General features: G+C 51.5%; 1 protein-coding gene across 3 annotated transcripts; it reads left to right on the top strand.

The window, feature by feature from the left end:
* The first annotated feature begins 6,111 nt into the window (after window positions 1-6,111).
* FOXC2 (forkhead box C2) lies at window positions 6,112-9,007 on the top strand. 3 transcript variants are annotated; one of them, XM_081216788.1, is made up of 3 exons: window positions 6,112-8,041; window positions 8,261-8,312; window positions 8,633-9,007. In XM_081216788.1, exons 1-3 carry the CDS (start codon window positions 6,632-6,634, stop codon window positions 8,644-8,646), a joined length of 1,476 nt encoding a protein of 491 aa, XP_081072914.1. In that variant the 5' UTR covers window positions 6,112-6,631; the 3' UTR covers window positions 8,647-9,007. The 3 variants fall into 3 exon arrangements, with proteins under 3 accessions (XP_081072914.1, XP_081072913.1, XP_081072912.1); XM_081216787.1 differs by having other exon boundaries at window positions 8,261-9,007; XM_081216786.1 differs by having other exon boundaries at window positions 6,112-8,312.
* The last annotated feature ends 5,182 nt before the right edge of the window (window positions 9,008-14,189 follow it).

Genomic DNA, 14,189 nt, shown 5'->3' with positions numbered 1-14,189 from the left:
GCATCATCTACACACACACACACACCCCTCCTAAAGTGCTAAACAAATAAATAAATAATTCTAATAACAAAGGCCGGCTCCCGAGAAGCTAGAAGATTCCTTTTACCCTGGGGAGCCGCTGTGCTTCATTCGGTCCTTTACAGGCCCCCTAGGGCCTCCCTTGCTTATCTTCACCGTGAGACCCGGTGGTCACTTTGAGGCAGGATGGTGATTCCAAGTCTGGTGTATTCCCTGGCGCTCAGAACACACATCCCACAGTCTGCAAATTCCGTGAAAAACATATAGCCTCCTCACCTCTTTCTCTCCCTGCCCTGTCCAACAATCAAAGCCCTGTCTGCACCTCCCAGAGAGCAGTCGCTTCTTGCAGGTTCTGATAATGAATCTTTTACCCTACCGGGTTAATTACAGGTTTGCAAGTTGGTGGTATAAGAAGCTAAAATTTCATAGACATTGAGTCATGTGTTCAGAAGTCATGCCTTCGTGCATACGCTATTGACTGTGTATATATAGTTATGAAATTACATAAATGTATGTTTCCATATAGACTATTTTTATTTATATAGAAGTTTGTATTTTAACTTCTTAAGTTGACTCTAATTTCCAAGACGCTAACCCTAATCTTAAAGAGGCAGCAAATTAATGGGTTAAGAGATCCTGATTCTCTCACTTGTAGCTGAAAATTTGTGGTTACTTAAGATCTCTAAACCTAAGTTTCCTCACCTGTAAAATGGTGATATTAATAGTACCTACCCTAAAAGAGGATTAAATGAGATGTCACAGGCAGAACATCTTGGCACACAGTATGCATGCATTATATTTTCCCTTATTTATTAGGGAGGAAAGTCTTGGAAAAGTCATACATTCGTTCAATAAACACTTCTTGTGCACTATTATGCCCCAAGGAACCCTGCAAGGCACTGGCGCTGCAGAGAGAAACAAGACAGAGTCACCAGCTGCCTGGACAGGTAGGACATGTGTGGCAGACATGAGACTGCTAAACAAAAGTCAGCTCACCCATCTGCCTGGGCACAGGGAAGACTGAACTTCCTGTCCCTGGGGTGTGCTGGGGCCACATGATCTGTTCAGGCCAATGAGTTGTGAAAGGAAGTGACATGTGTCACTTGGACACTTAATTCCCAGGGCAGAATCTGCCTCTCCTGCCCCTGCCAAGGTGACAGGAGAGGCAGCCTTTGAAAACCCAGGCTCCTGAGTGACACCCAGCTGGGGTTGGCTCAAGATGAAGTCAATGAGACTTGGGTTGTTTGTTACTGCAGCATACACCAGCCTCAACTGACTGATACACTGTGTAAGCCAACCAATTGCATAGCAACATGCATAAGGGCAACTGTATAGACAACTGTATAGAACTGGCATGAAATGGGCAGCAGAAAGAGGTATGCAATTGACTCTCTTTAAGAAGAAACCTGTGTATATCTTTAATATTCTGTTTCAGAAACATCTACAGTACTCTATTGGATTTCTTGCAATTTTGATGGTATTAATTGTGGTGATGCTTGAATTATAAAGATAGATAAGCTCCTTAGACAATCAGCTTTTGGTTGTTGGTTTTTTAAAACAACCACAAGTTAATGTGATAAACTCCATGGTTGTTCCAGATTGTTTTCCAGAAACTTCCAGAACACAAGGAGAGGGGACATTGGGCGCCAAATAAGGCCCCCACATTAATGTTTGCAATACGGAAACCCTAATTCCCTTCCATGGAAAGATGTTTGCTCTGTGTCACATCCCTTTTTAAATTTCCAGAGTAACAAAGGTGGTTTTCTCCCAACTTTTTTTCAATTTTGAAAAATTTCAAACTTAGAAATTGCAAGACCAATAAACAACGAATACCCACATACCATAGGTTCAGCAGTTGTCCTCATTTTAGTACATTTTATATAACTTTCTCTTTCCTTCTCCTCTCTGTCCACACCCTCCCCCTTGGTTGAATCTTTTAAAAGTTGCAGAGGTGATGAATATCAGCTCTAAATATTTTGACATGCATCTTTTAAAAACAAGACATGTTCTTACTTGACCACATATAATTATCACACTCAAGAATTTTAACCTTGGGGCATCCCTTGTGGCGCAGTGGTTGAGAGTCCGCCTGCCGATGCAGGGGACACGGGTTCGTGCCCCAGTCCGGGAGGATCCCACATGCCGTGGGATCGGCTGGGCCCGTGAGCCATGGCCGCTGAGCCTGCGCGTCCAGAGCCTGTGCTCCGCAACGGGAGAGGCCACAACAGTGAGAGGCCTGCGTCCCGCAAAAAAAAAAAAAAAAAGAAAAGAATTTTAACCTTGATAAAAGATTATTACCTAATACACACGTGATATTCAAACTTCCCCAGGTATTCTCCTCTATTAGTGTTTTTAAAAAATTTCCTCCATCTAGGATTAAGTATTGCATTTAGTTGTTCAGTTTCTTTCATCTTTTCACCAAGAACAGTCCTTACCCCTGTTATTTTGTTGTTTATGGTGCTACCATTTGTGAACGGTGGTTTGGACAGTTTTCGTCAGGGACACACTTTTTGTCCTGGAAAAAATTTCTAGGAGTTGGATTGCAATGGATTTCTAAGAAGCAGCATTGGCTCTGGTGAACTCAAGGGTTCATCAGATCCCAAGTAGCTTTTGGAAGCCTGAGACTGCTCTCATTCCTGGTCCCTTTCCCTAAAACCTCATGAGCCCAGGAGAGAAATGTATTGAAAATAGTGAGGAGAGACACAGAAATCCTTTCACTTGTCTAATCTGTTGTTGCTCAAAAGCAGAAGCGGCTGCAGAGGTGTTTTAAGTCTCCCTTAACTTTGGTTAAAGTTAAGGGTTGTTAAAGCCAATGTCAGGCGCACACATGCAGCCCAAACATTTTTGATGAGTTCCCTGAAACTCACGCCACACATCGGGCAGAAAGACAGCTGTCCTGGGAAGACACGAGGAGAGCAATTTGTTAACAACTCGGGCAAAACTATAGCCAGACTTGTAGACACCTAAGAGGCGCAGGTTTTATTTGCTTAAAACCTCAGCGAGTCTCCCTAGAGGGGATTTCATGCTCCCCAAGCAGTTTCAAAGACATTTCTGTTTTCCAACACATCATGTTCTTGACACATCGCAAAGCTATGGAAAATGTTTTTTCTTGATCGACGCGCCGCGCACAGTTTATTTACCTTCTCTCTCAGAGATTTTGAACTTTATTCCTGCCATGCAATGCTAAGGTGTATCCATAAGGTGTCAGCACCTCCATTGTAACCAGAATGGTTGAGTTTCCCCCCACCCCCGCCCCACTATTTCAGGAGTAGTTCCCTGATGGGCCTCAAGGTGGCGCCAACACCACAGGTCCGCCCGAGCCGCCTCCAGGTGCAGGAGCCCGCGGCGCCCAGGCAAGGACTCGGTGCGGTGGGGCGCGGGGCCGGGGGTGGGGGAGTGACTTGAATATCTTCTGCCTTTATCGTCGCTTATTATTCTACTAATGCACAGGGCTCTCTGGGGCCCGATTTGGCTTTCGGCTCACTGACAGCAAGGTCAAGAAAGGAAAAAATCAGCAGCCCCTAATTCAAAATACCTTGGCAGGAAAAAGAAAAGATCGGAAACATGGTTTTTGCAAAGTCCAGGTGTGTGGAAGGTGTTGTTTTAATAACCTGAACAAACATCTCTCCCGGAGTCCTACCGAGCGGAGAAGAAACCTAATTCCAAGGGCAAAGGAAAATGTCTCTCTCACCTTTTCTGTCTTGATTATAAGGAGTTTTTCCCCCTCCCATCCCACTTTTTTTTTTTTTTTGCGGGGGGGAATAATTTAGGCCATTCAGCCTAGTTCTTTTCAGATGTCATTGGTTTTAAACCTGGACACCCTTGTAAATATAAACTCAGGCAGAAACTGCCATTTTGGGATTTATTTTCCGTGGTCCTTAGCTATTTTGGTTTTTGCCCTGTGCTGTGATAAGGCTTTTTTTCTTAAAGCACCTCGTAAAAGCAGAGTAAATAATATTCCTCCAGGAAGTCTACAGACTGAGGAGTGTTTCTTGATCAATAGTTTGCATTTCCAGTAAAATTGTGAGAACTCGGGCTGCCTGTCACGTACTCCAGGAGAAAGACACTTTTTGCTAGAGGTTTTTTTTTCTTTTTTTTAATGGATGTGAAAATACTAGAGGTATGAAAAAATAATAAAGTTGTAGTGGGAGTTGGAGGGTTGCGGAGAACGCTCAAACCATTCACCTGTGAGCTGAGGACTAGGCAGTTTATTTTACTTCGTTGCCCCCCAAAAAATCAAGTTAGAGAAAGAACCCAGAGCACCCATAAAAAAGTAGCGAATGTTTCAGAAGCAGAATATTCGAGGTAATAGGAAACTGTTTTGTACTTTCCCTTTGATTTTGAATTTATCAGGAGATAATACCATTCAAAGATAATGCATATAAATGCTTTTCTTTTGTTCTGTTATTGAAAATGAATGAAGAATCCCCAATGCATTGTACTCACCTCCCCCAAAGCTAAGACTGACCGTAGATTCTCTCAAACCCTTTTCCTGGGAATCTAATAAACAACTGATGGGAGAGTGAGGAGGGGAAAAGGAATCCTGAAATACAGAAGTTTTATCCGAAGTCTTCTTCCCTACCCAACCGGACCGACAACTTCCAGAAGAATTCTGACCAGCATTTAGCCCGTCTTATAGATGTCCTGCCCCTTCAGGGAAGCGAACGGAGGGGGACCTGATTATTCGAGGTGTTGAAGAAATAAATACTCAGTCCACAAATAAACAAACTTTCTGGGACTCCTAGAGAGAAGGAGAAAGCTTTGAAGGGCGAGGATCTCCGACTCGCTGCAGGTCGATACCCCGAATAATTCCATCTCCGGAGGTGTCTTTAACCATTTGCAATCGCTGACCCCATCCTCTCGAGGAGCCCCAGTGCCCAAATCACCTTATCAAACAGCAGCCAGACAGAAAAGACTGAAATACAGAAAGTTAACTTGGAGAATCCCAAGGGGCTTCTCCAGGAACTGGAGGCAAGGGCTGCGCCCAGGGTTGTGGGTTCCAGCCGGCGGGGCGGCGGTCGGGAGCCCGCTCTACGGACGCGCGTTCAGCGCGAAGCCCCAGCGGAGCGCAGAGCGCGGAGTGCAGGGCTCAGAGTGCAGGGCGCTGGGTGAGGCTCGGGTTTCTCCTCGCGCGCAGAGGAACCCGGCTTTCCCGGGGCCGGGTGGCTGGTGCATTGTTCCCATCTTCGGGGAGCGCGGGAGTCAGCCTGTCAAAGGGAATTTATCTCTGGGAAAAGGGAGACACGCTGCGAAGCTGGAGTTGGTGGGCTGCAAGCGTCTACGCGGGAGGGGAAAGGAGGAAATGAACAGAATTATTTCACTCACTTCCCCAAACCCCACAAAACGGCTCCCGATGTCGTGGATGATTTACTGAATCCACGGCGAATTTAGAGGATTATATTGTCAAGATGTCGCTACTTTCCCCACTTCGCCTTTCCCGTATAGACGCCTCGGCCTGCCTCCTCAGGTTGGGGTGAGGGGCACTCGGTTTCTATAATTTGCCTCTAAAACCTTTATAGGTTATTCTTGACTGCCCTGAACCTGGAAACTTCCCGTTCATTATTAATTATTTGCTTAAATAATGACAACATACAGCGGAGGCTCCTCCATTCCAGTCCAGCACGTTTACTTGGAAGCCATTACACCTGGACCCCGATAATTAGGAAATCTAATTATTTGCCTCATCACTCATTAATAAGAAAAATAGTCCCAGGTTCTTTGCTACTTACAAGGTCTTTGGGGAGATACTGGACTACATTAATCAATTCGATTTTATATCTCAAACTGACTTTTATCTGCGAAGGAGCGTCGGGGTTTTTTTGTTTTTTTCTTTTGCTCTGGGCACGTGGGCCCATTAACCAAAATGTGATAATAAAATAAATTTTAATAAGATATAACTTTTTAAAAAATATTTTCAAGTTAAGACTGAGCTGCAGAAGTCTGGTTTTGCGCGGCTGGGTCTTAGAGCCGACGGATTCCGGCGCTCCTCGTCCTGATTGGTGCCAAGTCCCCACAGCGGCCGGGTTATTGGTCCAAAGTTCCCGGAGGGGGCGTGGCTGGAGGAAAGTAAAAACTCGCTTTCAGCAAGAAGACTTTTGAAACTTTTCCCATTCCCTAAAAGGGACTTCGCCTCTTTTTCCGGGCTCGGCAGGGTAGCACTCTGGACCCCGGCTCTCCGGCCCTCAGGGCTGCCGATTTGCTGGGGGGGCTTGGAGAGCCGCCTTCCCCTTCCTGACGCGGACCGAGGGGCCAGCCTTGGTCCACCGCGCGCGCGGCGTCTCCGCTCCGTCCCCGGCCGCCCGCCCGGGCTGCCACCCGCCGAGTCCCGAGAGCGAGCGGGCGAGCGAGCGGGGGACGGCGCTGCGTTCGCCCGGGCGCGCCCTCCAGGATGCTGCTCCGCCCGGTCCGCTGAAAACGAGCGCCCCTTCCCGGCCCAAAGGCGGGCGCCCCTTCCCGGCGCCTCCTCCAGCTCACCCCTGAGGCTTCTAGGCGCCCGGGGCTCCCCCCGCCGGCTCCCTTCCTCCCTCTCTCGCTCTCTCGCTCGCGCTCGCTCTCGTAGGGCCTTCCTCGCGGTCCGTGCGCGCAGGCGGTGGCTAGCCGTCTCGGACGCAGCATGCAGGCGCGCTACTCTGTGTCCGACCCCAACGCCCTGGGAGTGGTGCCCTACTTGAGCGAGCAGAATTACTACCGGGCGGCGGGCAGCTACGGAGGCATGGCCAGCCCCATGGGTGTCTACTCGGGGCACCCGGAGCAGTACGGCGCGGGCATGGGCCGCTCCTACGCGCCCTACCACCACCACCAGCCCGCGGCGCCCAAGGACCTCGTGAAGCCACCCTACAGCTACATCGCGCTCATAACCATGGCGATCCAGAACGCGCCCGAGAAGAAGATCACCCTGAACGGCATCTACCAGTTCATCATGGATCGCTTTCCCTTCTACCGGGAGAACAAGCAGGGCTGGCAGAACAGCATCCGCCACAACCTCTCGCTCAACGAGTGCTTCGTCAAGGTCCCCCGCGACGACAAGAAACCTGGCAAGGGCAGCTACTGGACCCTGGACCCGGACTCCTACAACATGTTCGAGAACGGCAGCTTCCTGCGGCGCCGGCGGCGCTTCAAGAAGAAGGACGTGCCCAAGGAGAAGGAGGAGCGGGCCCACCTCAAGGAGCCGCCCCCGGCGGCGTCCAAGGGCGCCCCGGCCGCCCCCCCACTAGCGGACGCCCCCAAGGAGGCCGAGAAGAAGGTGGTGATCAAGAGCGAGGCGGCGTCGCCGGCGCTGCCGGTCATCACCAAGGTGGAGACGCTGAGTCCCGAGAGTGCGCTGCAGGGCAGCCCACGCAGCGCGGCCTCTACGCCCGCCGGCTCCCCCGACGGCTCGCTGCCGGAGCACCACGCAGGCGCGCCCAACGGGCTGCCCGGCTTCAGCGTGGAGAATATCATGACGCTGCGAACGTCGCCGCCGGGCGGCGAGCTGAGCCCCGCGGCCGGGCGCGCGGGCCTGGTGGTGCCGCCGCTGGCCCTGCCCTACGCTGCCGCGCCGCCCGCTGCCTACGGCCAGCCGTGCGCGCAGGGCCTAGAGGCTGCGGGCGCCGGGGGCTACCAGTGCAGCATGCGCGCCATGAGCCTGTACACCGGGGCCGAGCGGCCGGCGCACATGTGCGTCCCGCCCGCGCTGGACGAGGCCCTCTCGGACCACCCGAGCGGCCCCACATCGCCCCTGAGCGCCCTCAACCTCGCCGCCGGCCAGGAGGGCGCGCTCGCCGCCGCCGGCCATCACCACCAGCATCACGGCCACCACCACCCGCAGGCGCCGCCGCCCCCGCCGGCTCCCCAGCCCCAGCCGGCGCCGCAACCCGGGGCCGCCGCGGCCCAGGCGGCGTCCTGGTATCTGAACCACAGCGGGGACCTGAACCACCTCTCCGGCCACACGTTCGCAGCCCAGCAGCAGACTTTCCCTAACGTCAGGGAGATGTTCAACTCCCACCGGCTGGGGATTGAGAACTCGACCCTCGGGGAACCCCAGGTGAGCAGCAACGCGAGCTGTCAGCTGCCCTACAGGTCTACGCCTTCTCTCTACCGCCACGCAGCTCCATATTCCTATGACTGCACGAAATACTGACCTGCCCCGGCCCTCCTCTGCCCTGGCCCGCTCTGGCTTCGCCTCCCAGACGCGACCCTCTCAAACAGTTCAGGCTGCAGAGACGCAAAAAGAACCCAAACTTGCCCACCGCTTTTTCCGCAGACCCGGGAGCAGAGAGTGCGCGCGCCAGCCTCAGCCCTCTGCGAAGCAGCAGGTAACTTTAATTCGCCGCCCCGTTTCTGAGATCCCAAGAGGCCCCAGTACAGGGACGCGGCCCAACGAAATGAATAATGATTTTAAAATCCCCCACCCCTTCCAGGATGGCTGTGCTCACTGCTCCACTCGGGGTTTCAAAAATTATAACTTATGGACCAAATCCCATAGCGATCCAGTAATGACTCTCTGTAGAGACCCCCATAGGTCTATGGGGGTCTCTATAGATTATGTATGTGCTGTGTGTAATTTTAAATTTCTCTAACCGTGCTGTACAAATGTGTGGATTTGTAATCAGGCTATTTTTTTGTTGTTTTTCAGAGCCATTAATATAATATTTAAAGTTGAGTTCACTGGATAATTTCTCATCTTGCCCGACCATTTCTAACTGCCAAAGTGAAAATTCAAGAAACCTATGCGGGGTTTCCCCCCTGTACAATTATGAGATATAATTCTTTTCCCAGTTGTAGGTCTTTTACAAAACAAGAAAATAATTTATTTTTTGTTGTTGGCGGATAAAGAAGTCAAGTATCTGATACTTTTTATTTACAAAGTGTGATGGTGTTGTACAGTAGATTCCTCCCCCAGCATTCCTAAAAGAAAAAAAAAACACTAAAAATTTAACTTGACCTGTGTTTGTCTTATGTGGTCTTAATTGTTGTACTTGCCTTAAAATAAACCCATGTTGTTTTTCTGCCCAAAGTCCGGACAGTGTGTTTGTATTCTCGAATTTTTAAAAACCAGGTGTGTTCACAAATCCACCTGTTTTGATTATTTTTGTTACACAGGTGGGTAAATGTGTAGACATCTACAGATGATCACAGAAGACTGGGGGAACTCCCCTGTTGTCCTGCTAGTGTCACAAAAGGCTTTCGATTAATTCAGAATCCCACCCTGACTGAGGCAATCAAGAAACAGTCCTGCTTGGACGTGGCTGCCTGAAGGGCTGTGAGCCGTAATGACATTTGCTGTAATGCATTTTGTTAAACGCAGAAAAACATGCCAATAGTCAAAACAAACAGTGCCATTCCATCCCAATGTCCAGCCATCTCCAATTTAGGAGGTGAGGGAGAGGAGGGTAAACATTTTCCATTAGCTAACAACAAACCAGGGGGAGTCCTGCTTTTCCTCAGTTTCCTAAAATACGGACTTCCTTCCCCACTTTAATAGTTCTCCAGAAAAGAATTTGAACCCGGATGGCGAAAATCCAAAGGGGATTGATTCTGTACCGTTTAATGACCATCCCTGGCGGTGACCAGATCAGAGGTGAATCTTTGACCTCTTTACTTATGGATTTGATTTCTAAATCTTTACCCTACTGCAGTGAAAAATTTTAAAGCCTCGTCACACTTCAAAAATAATTTACAATGTTTTTAGAGTTTTAAGTTTGTCAACTTTTCCAGGACTTTAAATAATAGATTTTCTTTTCAATTTTAATACCTCGTCCTTAAAATTTTAAAGAGCCATGCAGCCTTTGTGAGGTGTGGCTGCGCGGGGGAGGGGGGGATGGCTTTACTATCTGTTTCACTGGCCAGAACACGCAACTCCCCTCTTGGTCTCTGTGTGTGACTTTGGGGTCCAGAGCTCCAAATTGGGAATTAGTTTCCCAGCCCAGCAGGTGAGAAGGCACTCTGTACCTTGCCTAGAGTGCAGCTCCTGTGAACTTAACACTTCAGGAGATGATGATTTTCCAGAAGGTGATCTTGCTGGATGCAGTAGCCTTGAATGTAACCTGGGCGTTATGTTGTTTTTAACATGGCATTTTGTCTCTTATGTTACGCTGAAATCGAATTGGGGGAAGTTTGAGCATAATAATTTCCCCCATATGTGCAACACAGATTCTTTCAATCTGTGGCCCCAGAGGTGGCACCTGGCTAAGACTTAAAGATTGCATTTTATTCCTTTTCATGACCACAGGAGTGGTGAGCCCCCAGTCCTTGGTGCTCAGTTGAGTGGGATGGACCACAGAGAGGGAGGGAGAGACCCCTGAGACCATTCTCTGAGCTGCAGAATGAGGCTGCAGATCGCTCATTGCGGACTCGGGCACTGGGGTTTCACTTTTTTCTCCCTCAAGGAGAGTGTTCTAGCTGGCTTTCTGCTTCCCCAGATATTTCAGAGTCCTCCCTGAAACCTGCCCTCACCTTAAGATTTAGAACTCAGAGGAGGTCTCAGAGACACATGGAAAACAGTGGAGAGAGAAATGGAACCACGGGGTCAGAGATCTGATCTGCCCTTGACATGGCGCTGGGGTCTCCTACCTTTGGGAAAGCCTCTTAAAGAAGTCCCCGCTGTGCGTGGGCCGCTCACCTGAGCGGGTAGCTCAGGAAGGCCACGGAGGCCACGGCGAGGGGCCCTTCCATTCCCCTGGGAACGTGGCCACCTGGGGACTGTTGGAGGAGTTATCCAGGCCTCTGGAGGCGGCAGAATGGAGGCGAGTCAGGCGCTGGGCCGAGGAGGCCGGGAGTGCGGGAAGCGCCTGGAGGCCGGCCGCGTGCGGGCGGGGGGAGGCCCTGCGCTCGGAGCCAGGCTCAGCCCCGGCCTGCAGCAGCCCGAGCGGCTTCGGGGCTCAGTGGCCTGGGGCGTCCGTTGCTCCGCGGAGTGGGAAAGACCGGACGCCGGGACTGAGCGCGGAGCCCAGGCGGCGCCGGCTGCCTTGCTGGTCTTCGCGCCAACCTACGCGTCTGCCCCCGTCGCGCAGAGACTGCGCGGGGCGTCCCGGCTCCACGGCTCCATCCGCTCGCCGCGCCTTCCTCCGCCGCTCTCCTCGGAGGCCCAGGGCCTTTCAGGAAAAGGGGAAAGGAGGTCGGGGCTGGAAGGGCCGGATTGCAGGTCTGCCGGGACTCCTTGCTAAGGCGGCTCTGTGGTCCACCGAACGCAGTTTGCGTGAAGCTGCGTCTGATAACCACGTTTCTTCCTGACCCGGTAAGATACAGTCGGGCAGGTCTCAAAGATACAGCAAATAAAATGGAAGTGACCCGAACACCACAACAGAGACCGTTTCCCACAGAGATAACCCTGCGTCCCCGACTGGCCTTGGCTGGGTGGACTGTGTCTCTAACCAGTGTCCAGTTTTGACAGATAAAGGCCGCCAGAGAGACCCAGTGGCCTCTGAGCATCCTGCACGTTGTTCTTAGCCCTTGAGAGGCCGCAACTGGAGTAGCCTTGCTTCTTGTAAGACTCGGAGAGACACCCAGGCTCACTGCTTTCAGGGAGAGAGGCTGAAAGTTGGGCTTCTCCCACGGCCAGTCTTGGGTCGGTGGCCCGGCGGCCCTCACTGCTCTGGTTCAAGTGGCTTGTCCCCGAGGACGCCAAAATCGGTAGCGACATGCATCCTCGAGCTGCTGGAGCAGTGGGCTGGGGTTAGAGGACCACATCTCGCTGCGTGAACAAACGCCTTCCCTCCCTCGCCTTGGTCTTCTCATCTAAAATGAGCAGGTGAGTGCAAGGGCATTTCAGGGCAGCGGGCATATTTTTTCCTGCATCCCTGGCTCCTGCGATGGGCCTTCGCTTATCCCCACTCGCCTTCTCTGCTCGCAAGAAGTGAATATCAGAAGTTAGTGGGAGAAGAAAATGCAGGGTCCTGGGAACTTCAGCATTTGGCTCATAAATCTTCACAGGTCCATCTCCTGCCCTTTACTCCAAGCCTGCCTGGGGGGTGGGATCACCTCTGGGCCTGGGAGAGGCTTGTGAGCGTCACTCGAAGCACAGAGCAGAGCTCCCAGGTCCCCGGTGGCCGAGTGCTTGCCTCCTCCATCCTCAACCCCAGCCCAAATCCAGACATCTGGACGGGGGTGTTGGGCCAGGTTGGCCAATGGAAATTTATTGATAACCATAAACCTGAGGTGAGTGGAGAGAGTGACACGGAGAAGAGACTCCCGTGACGAATAAGCAGAATGCACTGGGCTCTGGGAGCCCGTACCGGGCGTCTCAGGGGATGTGTGCCTGCATCCTCGGGACCACGTGCTCGTGCCGGTCGGTCAGGGCGTGGTGGGAGTGGATAAGTAGAGAGTAGAGACGTCTTTGGGTGCAGCCAGGCCAGGGGTGGCTGGGGAGTGGGGGACAGACTCCAGGTCAGCGGGACCCCCTGGTCAGAGCCACCCCCAGTGCCTGCTGGCACCACATACTTGAAATGCTTTCCCAAACTTTGAGAAGCATTGCCTGCCTGCCTTTTTCTTGCCTGGCCTCAGCTCACCAAGGCATTTGAAATGTTTGCTTTTTGACATAGGCATGTAAGGAAGGGGGTGGAAAGTTTCAGGGAGTTGGGAAGGCTGGGCAGCCGCTGCTGCACCTGGGAAGACGCCACCGCCTCCACTTATGCAAGCCTTTCCCTCTCTGGCTTTTGCAACATTTCTGTTCTGCAGCAGAAGCAGACAGACATAGCTTGGGCAGAGTTTGATTCTCGAAGGTGCCTCTCTGGCGCTGTGTTTTTTCCTGGGTCAGGTCCGTGGGGACTTTATGCTGGGGCTGTGAGTGTGCGAAGGCTGGAACGGAGGAAGGGGATGGGTTGACAGCTTGATGGACTTGCTGGCATTGATGGTCCCTTTAAGGGAATGGAGTTGGGGAGCACTGGGAGGGCTTTGTGCTCACTCCATACGCCCACCCAGGCTGGGAGGTCACGGAGGCCAGAGAGGCCGCTCTGACCTCACGGAGGCTCAGTGGCCCTTGATCCTGGACCTTACCTTTCCAGCAGCCCCTCTGGGCGCTCTCTCTGCCCTCATGTTATTTTTCCAGATGGGTTCTCCAATGGAGATTTCTCTCTAAGCCAAATCCACATGCACCAACTCAAGCCCTACCGCACACAGGCCAACTGAGGGTTCCTGTGACCTGGGGCATGCTACCTCAGGCTCTCTGAGCCCATTTCTCAACTGAAAAAAAATAGGATCATCAAATAGGGTTATCATGAGGATTAATGAACCCAACACCCGTGGGGAAAGTGCTTCGATAACATCCAGTCCATAGTAAGGGCTGTTAGCTATTAGGATTTACCTGGATAACAGAAGAGAAAGGATTCTTTGGTCTCAATTAACTGCATATATCAGGCTAAATGCTGATATGCTTGGGGAGGGTGGTGCCGGGGCCCTAACTGCCCCTTTTCTCTGGGCTTCAATCAGCATCAGCTGACTGGCCAACCATTACCTTTATGGCTCACTTCCCCTGAGAGAAGCAAAAGACACTGCTCCACGATCCTTTCAAAGTGGAAGAGGAGGGTAGGGGAGGAGAGAGTGTCCTGGGTTTTGGCAGGATATGAGGACTCTGGGTCTCCTATTTACAATGCCCCAAATCTCCCAGCTCTGGGGGTGGGGCACTCATCTCTCCTCTCCAGAGGGCCCCCTTCCCCTTTGATTACTCCAGACACACATTACTCAGCTTCTGTGCTCACCTGAGGGTGTCAGACCTCAGAGAATCCCCCTTTGGAGGAAACCGTGTGGGTTCCGATCCCTGTTCTATTTACTACCTCCGTTGTTTTCCGGTGTTCCGTGCCCGGCCTCAGTTTTACCATCTGTAAAATGGGTGAATCCATCCTCCCATCTTCCATAGATGCTGCCAGGGTTCTCAAGAACCACACACAGTAGCTATTATAATGTGATTGTTGTCCTGTGTTTGGAACACTTCCTCCTAGGAGACCTGAGGTGAGTTAACTTCCTGGCCTCAGTTGCCTGGTCTGCAGAATGGGAATGATAAATATTTCTGTTTCTTCGGGTTACTGTGAGGATGGAGTGACTTAATACAAGGAAAGCACTTAGAGCAGCGCCAGCACATAGTAGTGTTCAAGACATAATTAGTTATTCGTATTTTCCTTATTATCATCATCCTCGCCAACATTTTTAGGTTGTCATTAAGGTGACCTTGCATCTTTCCACCCTCACTCTTCTCAAAC

The sequence above is a fragment of the Mesoplodon bidens genome (genome assembly GCF_964165515.1).
Source record: "Mesoplodon bidens genome assembly, chromosome: 18".
Lineage (NCBI taxonomy): Eukaryota > Metazoa > Chordata > Mammalia > Artiodactyla > Ziphiidae > Mesoplodon > Mesoplodon bidens.
The sequence above is the reverse complement of the archived record's forward strand: the minus strand, read 5'-3'. Positions and strand labels throughout refer to the sequence as shown.